Source organism: Oncorhynchus mykiss, chromosome 13 (assembly GCF_057628025.1).
Source record: "Oncorhynchus mykiss isolate SJ-2025 chromosome 13, ASM5762802v1, whole genome shotgun sequence".
Lineage (NCBI taxonomy): Eukaryota > Metazoa > Chordata > Actinopteri > Salmoniformes > Salmonidae > Oncorhynchus > Oncorhynchus mykiss.
In genome coordinates this window covers 5,793,684-5,806,955 of record NC_143034.1, presented here as the reverse complement: position 1 = coordinate 5,806,955, position 13,272 = coordinate 5,793,684, and the positions used below count along the sequence as shown (strand labels likewise).

The window sequence follows — 13,272 nt, the reverse complement described above, 5'->3', positions numbered from 1 at the left end:
CCTATTCATCTAAGTTATTCTGCCCTTGAAGTGCGTTCCCATGCAAAACTAGACAGATAGATAGCTAACAACTAAGTCTTCAATAAAACTTCCAAGGCGTGACTTTTCTTGAATGAATATATTGAAAAGTTTTAGGTTGTGAAACTGAAAAATACAGAAAATAATATACTTTAGTATTCAATTCACATCGATATACTGAAGCTGTACATTATACATTTCAAGTTGAAGTTGCATAAATACAAAGCACGTGCCAATGTACCATGTATCTGGCATGATGCCAAACCATATAGCTAATTGTTACTCATATGGTAATTGGCTAACTCCTTTAATTACTCTAATAATGTGCAACCACCTCTGTACAATAACATAACGAATTCTCTACTTACTGTTTCCGTACAGTCTTTCTAAGTACCATAAAGCTCCACTAGGGGGCGATAAACACCATGGAACACAATGAAAATCCATCGTTACCACGGTAATAAAACAGTCTGTTACCTTCTGACAGGATGGCGGCACAGAAGTATTTATTCATTATCTACATATTCATATTACGCTTCTACGTCTGTGAACAGGAACGTATTATTTGTAAGACGTAAGAGAAAATATATCAGCTTATTGTTAAATTATTATGACGTTCTTTCCAGTGCAAAACGTGTCCTGACTATTGTTTCCAAACTGCGTTACCCACTCCAGTCAGCAGATGGCGATGAGCGCCTTTCAGGTGATGCTTCTAGCGTGACGTATAATGGACTGGACGGGACGCTTCTTCAGGAACAACAACACGGATACACTTTCAACCACCTCGATAGCTTGCTAGCCAACATAAAACTGGAAGATTGTCGCTTTAGACCATGTTAATGTACATTATGTAATCTCAGTGTTGTAAACGCAGTTCAGTTGACGTATTAACTGGTTAACTTGAACCAAATTTGCATGTTCAATTTGCAAGCTTGTTAAAGATTGTTGCTAAGCCTAGCACTAAGCTAGTCGCTAATGCTAGCTAGCTAGCTAACATCCCTGACCATGAGCTCACTAAACTACTCCTCCCTTGCTAATGAAGAGGAGGTCTGCTCTATGGAGAAAGAAGCTCTGGCGATGAACATTGTCGTGAAAGAAGAAGAAGAGGAGGATATTACTGTGAAAGGAGAGGAAGAACCTTTCAGAATGAAAAAGGAGGAAGAGGAGGCTGTTATAGTGAAAGAAGAGAAAGAGCCTTTTAGAGAGGAAGAGGATGCTGTCTCAATAAAGTTGAAGAAAGAAGACGTTTTGGGAGTGAAAGAGGAGGAGACAGAATATCAGATTAACACCAGTGAGTACTGTCTTCAACAGGGACACAAACTATGCCGTTGTTGAACTAATGTGTGGTTTTAAAGTGGCATTCTACTGAAGTTATACACTTGAATATGTTGTTCAGTACTGTATAAATTGTTAAAGGTTCGATCTGCCATTGGTTCATATATTTTGGGGACTTCTCAATTAGATGTATTGAATTCTCCATGTGGTCTATATTAAAGTTCCCCTCATCTAATATAACAGGCTTTTAAAGTTCAATATTGGTGCATAATTTCTACTTAAATATCAAAGGGATGCAACAGGCACCCATTTCGTGGAACAACCCTTTAACATTTGCATTTTAGGCCCTGTTTAGAGATATTAATGCCTCGTCTAAGACCCTTTGTGATTGTAATAGTAGATCATAAGTTTACCACCTGTTTGATGTTCTAGTTCACACAGGAGAGAGACATGACTATTATGGATCCTCTGGGGAGCCTCAACAACATCCTGATGCTGACGAGGCAGAGAAGAGTTGCTCCAGATCAGAACACCAGATGGTACAGCTTGGTCTGGTCTAGCATACAGCTTGCTCTTTCGGGGTCTGGGCTGGGTTTCTGTAATGCACTTTATGACAACAGTGACATCAGCATCCATAATGATATGTGTCTGTGTCCCCTCTTTATGGTTACCAGGACAACGCTAGCCCTTCCTCCCTCCCGGAGTCCCCATGTCGTGCCTCTCCCGGTAGCTCCTTACTGCTGGTTATGAAGAGGTTGTCTGTGCTGCTGGTGGACTGCAGGAAAACAACAGGGCTGAGTGGAACTGTGAGAGGAGGAGCAGAGAAGAACGGATTAGATTTCACACATCAAAGTAAGTGCTGTAGTTTAGTTTGAACAAATACAATAGATCTGCCCACTGGTATCTGTTACCAGGACAACCAGCAGAGTTGTCTCTCCACAAAGAGCCGGAAGTGCTATCGGTTGGCGCAGAAGTTTTGACAGTGTGTGCAACTCTGCAGAACTCTTGTTCGTTTTCAGCGTGCTTAGTTGTGAAGTGTTTAAAACTTCTTAAGACTAGCGGAACCCCTCGACAACATCCGCTGAAATGGCAGAGAGCGAAATGGAAAAATATTTTTGGGAAATATTTAACTTTCATACATTCACGCGTGCAATACACCAAATTAAAGCTTAACCTCTTGTTAATCTAGCCATCGTGTCCAATTTCAAAAATGCTACACAGGGAAAGCTCACCATACGATTATGTTAGGTGAGCACCTAGTCACAAAAAACATATAAACATTTTCCAGTCAAAGAGAGGAGTCACAAAAGGCAGAAATAGAGATAAAAATAATCCCCAACCTTTGATGATCTTCATCAGATGGCACTCATAGGACTTCATGTTACACAATACATGTATGTTTTGTTGGATAAAGTTCATATTTGTATCCAAATATCTCAGTTTACATTGGAGAGTTTGTTCAGTAATGTTGTGCCTCGAAAACATCTGGCGAATTTGCAGAGAGCCAAATCAATTTACAGAAATACTCATCATAAAATTTGATAAAAGATATAAGTGTTATGCATAGAATTAAATATATACTTCTCCTTAATGCAAGCACTGTGTCAGATTTCAAAAAAGCTTTACGGAAAAAGCACACCATGCAATAATCTGAGGACAGCGCGAAGCCACAAAAAACAAGCCATACAGATACCCTCCATGTTGTGGAGTCAGAAATAGCGTTATAAATATTAACTTACCTTTGATGATCTTCATCAGAATGCACTCCCAGGAATCCCAGTTCCACAATAAATGTTTGTTTTGTTCAATAAAGTTCATCTTTATGTCCAAATACCTCCTTTTTGTTAACGGTTTTAGTTCACCTATCGAAATTCACAAGGCGCTGGCAAGTCCAGACGAAAGTCCAGACGAAAAGTCAAAGAAGTTCTATTACAGTTCGTAGAAACATGTATAGAATGTATAGATGTATAGAATCAATCTTTAGGATGTTTTTATCATAAATCTTCAATAATGTTTCAACCGGACAATTCCTTTGTCTTTAGAAATGAAAAGAAACGCAGCTCGCTCACGGCCGCGCTCATGACTTAGCTCAAGGCATTCTGCCAGACCCCTTAGTCAAACAGCTCTTATTCGCTCCCCCTTCATAGTAGAATCCTGCAACAAGGTTCTAAAGACTGTTGACATCTAGTGGAAGCCTTGGGAAGTGCAATATGACCCAATTTACACTTTATATACGAAAGGCAATGACTTGAAAAACTACAAACCTCAGATTTCCCACTTTCCCCCTCTCTCTCCCTGTAGTGTTGTACTGAAACAGCTGCTCTCCCTCTCTCTCCATGTAGTGTTGTACTGAAACAGCTGCTCTCCCTCTCTCTCCCTGTAGTGTTGTACTGAAACAGCTGCTCTCCCTCTCTCTCCATGTAGTGCTGTACTGAAACAGCTGCTCTCCCTCTCTCTCCCTGTAGTGTTGTACTGAAACAGCTGCTCCCCCTCTCTCTCTCCCTGTAGTGCTGTACTGAAACAGCTGCTCTCCCTCTCTCTCCCTGTAGTGCTGTACTGAAACAGCTGCTCCCCCTCTCTCTCTCCCTGTAGTGCTGTACTGAAACAGCTGCTCTCCCTCTCTCTCCATGTAGTGTTGTACTGAAACAGCTGCAAAACGTGACTCGTGACGTTGCTGCATGCGGGCCTCGCTCTTCTGCTTTGCCAGTTAATTTGTTATTTTATTGAAGTTATGGCTTTTGTCTTGCAGCTGGATTTTTTTTATTTGTTTGAGAGAAAAAAAACACTTTTCAACCTGTAAAACATATACAAATAAACACAACAAAAAAATTAACGTATCTTTTTTCAGGACCCTGTCTTTCAAAGATACTTTGTAAAAATCCAAATAACTTCACAGATCTTCATTGTAAAGGTTTTAAACACAGTTTCCCATGTTTGTTCAGTGAACCATAAACAAGTAACGTAAAACATATACAAATATGATGATGTCATAATGAATTCATGACACGTGATTGAACAAATATGATGATGTCATAATGAATTCATGACACGTGATTGAACAAATATGATGATGTGGGGCGGCAGGGTAGCCTAGTGGTTTGAGCGTTGGACTAGTAACCGGAAGGTTGCAATATCAAATCCCCGAGCTGACAAGGTACAAATCTGTCGTTCGTCCCCTGAACAGGCAGTTAACCAACTGTTCCTATGACGTCATTGAAAATTAGAATTTGTTCTTAACTGGCTTGCCTAGTTAAATAAAGATAAAATAAAAAATAAATAAATGTCATAATGAATTCATGACACGTGAATGAACAAGCCTTTCTATATACGGTGCCTACATTATTATATACACTATATACGGTGCCTTCATTATTATATACACGGTGCCTACATTATTATATACACTATATACGGTGCCTACATTATTATATACAATATATACGGTGCCTTCATTATTATATACACTATATACGGTGCATACATTATTATATACACTATATACATTATTACATACACTATATACGGTGCCTACATTATTACATACACGGTGCCTACATTATTATATACACTATATACGGTGCCTACATTATTATATACAATATATACGGTGCCTACATTATTATATACACGGTGCCTACATTATTATATACACTATATACGGTGCCTACATTATTATATACACTATATACGGTGCCTACATTATTATATACAATATATACGGTGCCTTCATTATTATATACACTATATACGGTGCATACATTATTATATACACTATATACATTATTACATACACTATATACGGTGCCTTCATTATTATATACACGGTGCCTACATTATTATATACACTATATACGGTGCCTACATTATTATATACAATATATACGGTGCCTACATTATTATATACACTATATACGGTGCATACATTATTATATACACTATATACATTATTACATACACTATATACGGTGCCTACATTATTACATACACTATATACGGTGCCTACATTATTATATACTCTATATACGGTGCCTACATTATTATATACACTATATACATTATTACTTATTACATACACTATATACGGTGCCTACATTATTATATACACTATATACGGTGCCTACATTATTATATACATGGTGCCTACATTATTATATACACTATATACGGTGCCTACATTATTACATACACTATATACGGTGCCTACATTATTATATACACAGTGCCTACATTATTATATACACTATATACGGTGCCTACATTATTATATACATGGTGCCTACATTATTATATACACTATATACGGTGCCTACATTATTACATACACTATATACGGTGCCTACATTATTATATACACAGTGCCTACATTATTATATACATGGTGCATACATTATTACATACACTATATACGGTGCCTACATTATTATATACATGGTGCCTACATTATTATATACATGGTGCCTACATTATTACATACACTATATACGGTGCCTACATTATTACATACACTATATACGGTGCCTACATTATTATATACTCTATATACGGTGCCTACATTATTATATACACGGTGCCTACATTATTATATACATGGTGCCTACATTATTACATACACTATATACGGTGCCTTCGGAAAGTATACATAACCCTTGACTTTTTCCGTGTTTTTTTACATTACAGTCTGAATGTAATATTGAGGGGGCACCTGTGTAATGATCATGCTGTTTAATTAGCTTCTTGATATGCCACAACTGTCAAGGGAGATGTTACTAATGTGCTTTGTGTCTGTCTCCAAGTTTTGGACTTCCACACAGAATTACTTCTTTAGTTATTTAATGTTTAAGGAAGTGTGTAGGTCACATTCTGTATCATACAGCTATGAAGGTTATATATTTACAACCACCTGTATGATAGGAACAACATCTGTGTCGTCTGTGTCTTGGGTGTCATAGAACTGTCTAGTTGTTTGTATTCTGACTTGTAAAACAGAAATAAAGATAAGTCATGCAAACATATCAGTAGTTACCAGGAAGCTCTACAACATAATTTGTTTTAAATTATGAAATGTTTGAAAACTGGCCTCAGGTTGAGGGCTCTGATTTGAATTAAACCTCATAGCAAGCACTTTTATCATGGGGAAATTTCATTCTGTTCTCTCTTTAAATAAACACTGTCTTTGGCAGGAGGAAAACCAAACTTGGAGGAACCAGAGACGTCCAAACCATCAAGACGACACCTCTGCTCCCAGATTGGAAAGAGTTTTACCAAGTTAGGAAGCCTGAAAAGACATGAGAGGGGACACACAGAACCGAAGCCACAAAATTGCACCCAGTGTGGAAGGAGTTTTAGCCACTTAGGAAATCTGAAAGCTCATGAGCGAACACACACACGGGAGAGGCCTTTCCATTGCTCCCAGTGTGGAAAGAATTTTAAGCGGTTAGACACTCTCAAAACCCATGAGCAAATACACACAGGGGAGAAGCCATACCATTGTGCCCAGTGTGGAAATAGTTTTAGCCAGTCAGGAAGCCTGAAAGTTCATGAGCGAATACATACAGGGGAGAAGTCATACCTTTGCGCCCAGTGTGGAAAGAGTTTCAGCCAGTCAGGAAGCCTGAAGGAACACATGAGACTGCACACAAGGGAGAAGCCTTACTACTGCTCACATTGTGGGAAGAGTTTTAACCATTTAGTTAGCATGAAAAGACATGAGAGGATACACACAGGAGCGAAGCCACACCCGTGCTCCCAGTGTGGAAAGAGTTTTAAGCGGTTAGACACCCTCAAAGCTCATGAGCGAATACACACAGGGGAGACACCATACCATTGCGCCCAGTGTGGAAATAGTTTTAGCCAGTCAGGAAGCCTGAAAATACATGAGAGAATACACACAGGGGAGAAGCCATACCATTGTGGCCAGTGTGGAAAGAGTTTTAGCCTTTTAGAAAGCCTGAGAGTACATGAGCGAATACACACAGGGGAGAAGCCTTACCACTGCTCCCAGTGTTCAAAGTGTTTTACCCATTTAGGAAGCCTGAAGGAACACAGGAGACTGCACACAGGGGAGAAGCCTTACAAATGTTCAGACTGTGGGAAGACATATTACTCATCACAGACACTTAAAAGTCATGTGAGAATCCACACAGGAGAGAATGCTTACTTATCCTAGTGTGTGAACTCATTTTTCACATCACATTGTCCATTGTCTTATATTGTTGTCTGAGAATGTGTTTACCTGTCTTTACCATATGAAATTAAATGGTACAGGGTATACTCCAACATATATTTGTTTGTTTTTATTAGAAAACATGAATTGAATATGGAGTTTGTCAGTTTGAATACAGAGTAGATCAGATTCCATGTGTTTAAATGGTCCTTTTTTAAACTCTTTGTGTGTGTTTATCTGGGTGTGTCATTCCTCCAGCACTACAGATAATCAAGTGATATTTGGATGTGATGCATTTGTTCCATTGTTGACATTTGCATTGTTGGTCCACTGATGATTTAATGAAATGAAAATATTCAGACTAATAGAAAATGTTAATTGTATGTGTGTCGACATAACTGATTATGTGACTAACCTTGTGAAACTGTGCAATTATAATCTCCTGTTCTTGGGAGTTTCATCCTGTGTTGCAAACCAATTTGCATCTGCGTCCTTGTATGAATAAAGTCCCTCCCAGGAACAGGAAACTATAAAGATATGTGCTCATCACCCAATGCTTCAGGAAATCAGACTGTCTACACTGCGCTGTGTAACTCTGTTATTCTCTCTGAGCTCAGAAATAAAGAGACTTGGTTTGACTTGGACTCCACCCAACTTGCAACCTAAATCCAATGACAGTTGACATGTTGTGTTGATTTCATGTTGAATTCACTTTAGTTGACGACTCAAAGAAATGTAAATAGAAACTAGATGTTGAACTGACGTCTGTGCCCAGTGGGCTGGTTTGAATAAACGGCAGGTGTTGGATCAATATCCACCTTCGTTGGTTACGGGATCGTCAGCCATCTCCTTCAGCGCCATTCTTCACTTTAATAGATCATATCATAAAAGTCTGATAAAACGTAACAAATATGTCATAGAGAATTCATATTTACTTTATAATATGGCTATATATATATGTATATGTACTGAACAAAAATATAAACGCAACATGCAACAATTTCAACGATTCACAGTACATATATGGAAATCAGTCATTGTCAAATGTATTAGGCCCTGATCTATGGACTTCACATGACTGGGCACGGTGCAGCCATGGGTGGGCCTAGGAGGGCACATGTGGTGAGTAGTTGACTAAAAGAGAGAAAAATACAATAGTTGAACAGTTTTGAACAAATTAGGAGAAGGGAGAGAGAGAGATGACGCATGGCTTTTGACGTTCGCCTCTCCCGAGTCCGTACGGGAGTTGCAGCAGTGAGATGAAATAAGACTAACTTCCAATTGACAAAAAATTGGGGAGAAAAAGGGGGTGAAAAATATAAATATAATAATAATTTAAAAAATGTCTGCCCCAAATATTTCGCTTTTTTTTAATTTTACCCAAAATATCATGACATTAGTGATTGGCCAAAATGTAAAAAATGTGAACATCTAAGTCAACATTGTGTCGAACCCTTGAGACAACGGGGAGATGTTACTGATGTGCTTTGTATCTGCGACGTAAAAACAAGTTTTGGACTTCCACACAGAATTACTTCTTTAGTTATTATATGTTTAAGGAAGTGTGTAGGTCACATTCTGTATCATACAGCGATGAAGGTTATATATTTACAACCACCTGCTGATAGGAATCCAGCGACTGTCTAGTTTTTTGTTTTCTGACTTGTAAAACTGAATGAATAATTAATGTTAACATATTACCAGGAAGCTCTACAACATTTGTTTTAAAATCACACCAAGATTGTTTTAAATGATGAAATGTTTGAAAATTGACCTCAGGTTATTGAGGGATCTGATTTGGATTAATTTGCTACAGATTTTGATGTGAATATTCTCAAATCTGCATAAAACAATATATGCCTTTTCCCACCAGAAATGTTTCTATCAAACAAACTTATTGCGATAAAAGGCTTTGCATGATTACGTAGTGCATTCCCATGTACCGAATGAAAAATACAAGTTAAATGGCTTTCCATCTCATTTTCACACATGACTGCAAAACCCTTTGGATAAAAGTGTCTGCTAAATGACAGATATATCCACTGATTCTACCAAACATTTGGAACAACTTCCTAATATGGAGTTGGACACTCCCCTTTTCCCCCCAGAACAGCCTCAATTAGTCAGGGCATGGTCTCTGCAAGGTGTCGACAAGCGTTCCACAGGAATGCTGGCCCATGTTGACTCCAGTGCTTCCCACAATTGTGTCAAATTGGCTGAATGTCCTTTGGGTGCAGTGGAGGCTCCTCAGAGGAGGAAGGGGAGAACCATCGTCCTCAGTTATTTTCAGAAAAATAAAAATGGTAAAACATTTAAAACATTTAATCCTTTTTAGATAAAACTATACTAAATATAATCACATCACCAAATAATTGATTAAAACATAGTATTTTGCATCCTCCTCTAGGTACATTGACTTAAATACAAAACCTAGGAGGCTCATGGTTCTCAAGCCCTTCCATAGACTTACACAGTAATTATGACAACTTCTGGAGGACGTCCTCCAACCTATCAGAGCTCTTGCAGCATGAACTGACATGTTGTCCACCCAATGAAAGGATCAGAGAATGAATCTAGTATGAGCTACAGCTAGGTAGCACTGCAGTGCATAAAATGTGGTGAGTAGTTGACTCAAAGAGAGAAAAAGACAATAGTTTAACAGTTTTGAACAAATTAGGAGAAGCAAGAGAGTTTTGGTCATTTATTTTCCACTTTCAGTTTCACTTACTTAGCTAGCAAGTTTAGCGTACTCAAACAGAGCGATGCTATGCTAAAAGAATCATCCTCCCTCATCTTAAACCACATTGACCTCTACTGTTTTGGTGGTGGACCAGTCTTGGTACACATGGGAAACTGTAGCGTTGCAGTTCTTGATGCAAACCGGTGCACCTGGCACCTAATACCATACCCCGTTCAAAGACACTTCAATATTTTGTCTTCCCAATTCACCCTCTGAATGGCACACACACACAATCTATGCCTCAATTGTCTCAAGGCTTAAAATTCCTTATTTAACCTGCCCCCTTCATCTACACTGATTGAAGTGGATTTAACTAGTGACATCAGTAAGGGATCATACCTTTAGCCTGGATTCACCTGGTCAGTCTAAGTCATGGAAGGAGCAGGTGTTCTTAATGTTTTGTAGACTCAGTGTAAAGCACTACAGATAATCAAGTGCTATTTGCATGTGATGCATTTGTTCTATTGTGTCCAGCAAGGCAAGTAGTTCTGACGTCATAATACACCCTTCTGATAATCAAGTGATATTTGGAATGTCTGAGTAGTTCTATATTGTTACTCATATGGTAATTGGCTAACTCCTTTAATTACTCTAATAATGTACAACCACCTCTGTAAAATAACAAAGCATATTACACTAGAAACAGTAACAAAACTTCAGTATTGTATGTTTTACAATTCGTTTACATGAGCAAAGGAATACAGCTGACGGCATACATGATTGGCAAGGTAATTTGTGTGACTAAATACAACCAACTAACATTGATAAGTAAGCAATTCTATCAATAACAAGATTATCATCACTAGCAACATGCTTGAATCGAACTTACAAACAAATATTTTCCGAGGATGAAGCGTGACAAGAAATAACTGCACTGAAAGACTGAACCGTAGCGCTGCTTCTATGCGCGCAGAACGAATTCTCTACTTACTGTTTCCGTACAGTCTTTCTAAGTACCAGGAACCTCCACTAGGGGGCGATAAACACCATGGAACACAATGAAAATCCATCGGTACCACTGTAATAAAACAGTCTGTTACCTTCTGACAGGATGGCGGCACAGAAGTATTTATTCATTATCTACATATTCATATTAAGCTTCTACGTCTGTGAACAGGAACTTATTATTTGTAAGACGTAAGAGAAGATATATCAGCTTATTGTTAAATTATGACGTTCTTTCCAACACAAAAAGTGTCGTAACTATTGTTTCTAAACTGCGTTACTCACTCCAGTCAGCAGATGGCGATGAGCGTCTTTCGGGTGATGATTCTTGCGTGACGTATAATGGACTGGCCGGACGCTTCTTCAGGAACAACGAGGCGCCAACTCTTTCAACCACCTCGGTAGCTTAGTAGCCAACCTAAAACTGGAAGATTGACGCTTTAGACCATGTTAATGTACATTATGTAATCTCAGTGTTGTAAATGCAGTTCAGTTGACGTATTAACTGGTTAACTTGAACCTAATTTGCATGTTCAATTTGCAAACTTGTTAAAGATTGTTGCTGAGCCTAGCACTAGGCTAGTCGCTAATGCTAGCAGGCTAACATCACTGACCACGAGTTCACTAAACTACTCCCCTGCTAAAGAAGAAGAGGTCTGCTGTACGGAGAAAGAATCTCTGGCGATGAACATTGTCGTGAAAGAAGAAGAAGAAGAGGAGGATATGACTGTGAAAGGAGAGGAAGAACCTTCCAGAATGAAAAAGGAGGAAGAGGAGGCTGTTATAGTGAAAGAAGAGAAAGAACCTTTTAGAGAGGAAGAGGATGCTGTCTCAATAAAGTTGAAGGAGGAAGACATTTTGGGAGTGAAAGAGGAGGAGACAGAAGATCAGATTAACACCAGTGAGTACTGTCTTTAACAGGGACACAAACTATGCCGTTGTTGAACTAATGTGTGGTTTTAAAGTGGCATTCTACTGAAGTTCTACACTTGAATATGTTGTTCAGTACTGTAGGAATTGTTAAAGGGTCAATCTGCCATTGGTTCATATATTTTAGGGACTTTTCAATTAGATGTATTGAATTCTCCATGTGGTCTGTATTAAAGTTCCCCTCATCTAATATAACAGGTTTTTAAAATTCTATATTGGTGCATATTTTCTACTTAAAATAACAAAGGGATGCAAAAGCCACCCATTTTGTGGAACGACCCCTTTTACATTTGCATCACAAACAATATTTTAGGAAATCATGATGAAAGTGGCCATTTTAGACATATGCATGCCTCTTGTAAGACTCTATGATTGCAATAGATGATCATAAGTTTACCATCCACTATCGTGGATCCTCTGGGGAGCCTCTATTATTATTATTATTATATACACTATATACGGTGCCTACATTATTATATACACTATATACGGTCCCTACATTATTATATACACTATATACGGTGCCTACATTATTATATACACTATACACGGTGCCTACATTATTATATACACTATATACGGTGCCTACATTATTATATACACTATATACGGTCCCTACATTATTATATACACTATATACGGTGCCTACATTATTATATACACTATATACGGTGCCTACATTATTATATACACTATATACGGTCCCTACATTATTATATACACTATACGGTGCCTACATTATTATATACACTATATACGGTGCCTACATTATTATATACACTATATACGGTGTCTACATTATTATATACACTATACGGTGCCTACATTATTATATACACTATATACGGTGCCTACATATAATTCTCCATGTGGTCTATATTAAAGTTCCCCTCATCTAATATAACAGGCTTTTAAAATTCAATATTGGTGCATAATTTCTACTTAAATATCAAAGGGATGCAACAGGCCATTTAGTGGAACAACCCTTTAACATTTGCATTTTAGGCCCTGTTTAGAGATATCAATGCCTCGTCTAAGACCCTTTGTGATTGTAATAGTAGATCATAAGTTTACCACCTGTTTGATGTTCTAGTTCACACAGGAGAGAGACATGACTATTGTGGATCCTCTGGGGAGCCTGAACAATATCCTGATGCTGACGAGACAGAGAAGAGTCTCTCCAGATCAGAACACCAGATGG

The 13,272-nt window shown here is 38.2% G+C and overlaps 1 protein-coding gene across 5 annotated transcripts in view; it reads left to right on the top strand.

Moving 5' to 3' along the window:
* Positions 1 to 726: 726 nt before the first annotated feature.
* The window catches only part of LOC110515698 (uncharacterized), a 39,564-nt gene continuing 27,018 nt past the window's right edge, over positions 727 to 13,272 (top strand). For 2 of the 5 annotated variants that reach the window (XM_090194800.1, XM_090194802.1), the window contains exons 1-2: positions 11,486 to 12,042; positions 13,165 to 13,271. In XM_090194800.1, coding sequence (XP_090050926.1) covers positions 11,826 to 12,042; positions 13,165 to 13,271 — 324 coding nt within the window. In that variant the 5' untranslated portion in view covers positions 11,486 to 11,825. Of the gene's footprint in view, positions 1,310 to 1,725; positions 1,833 to 1,967; positions 2,146 to 6,473; positions 8,095 to 11,485; positions 12,043 to 13,164; position 13,272 lie in introns of those variants that run through there. The other 3 variants (XM_090194798.1, XM_090194799.1, XM_090194797.1) reach the window with 3 other exon arrangements.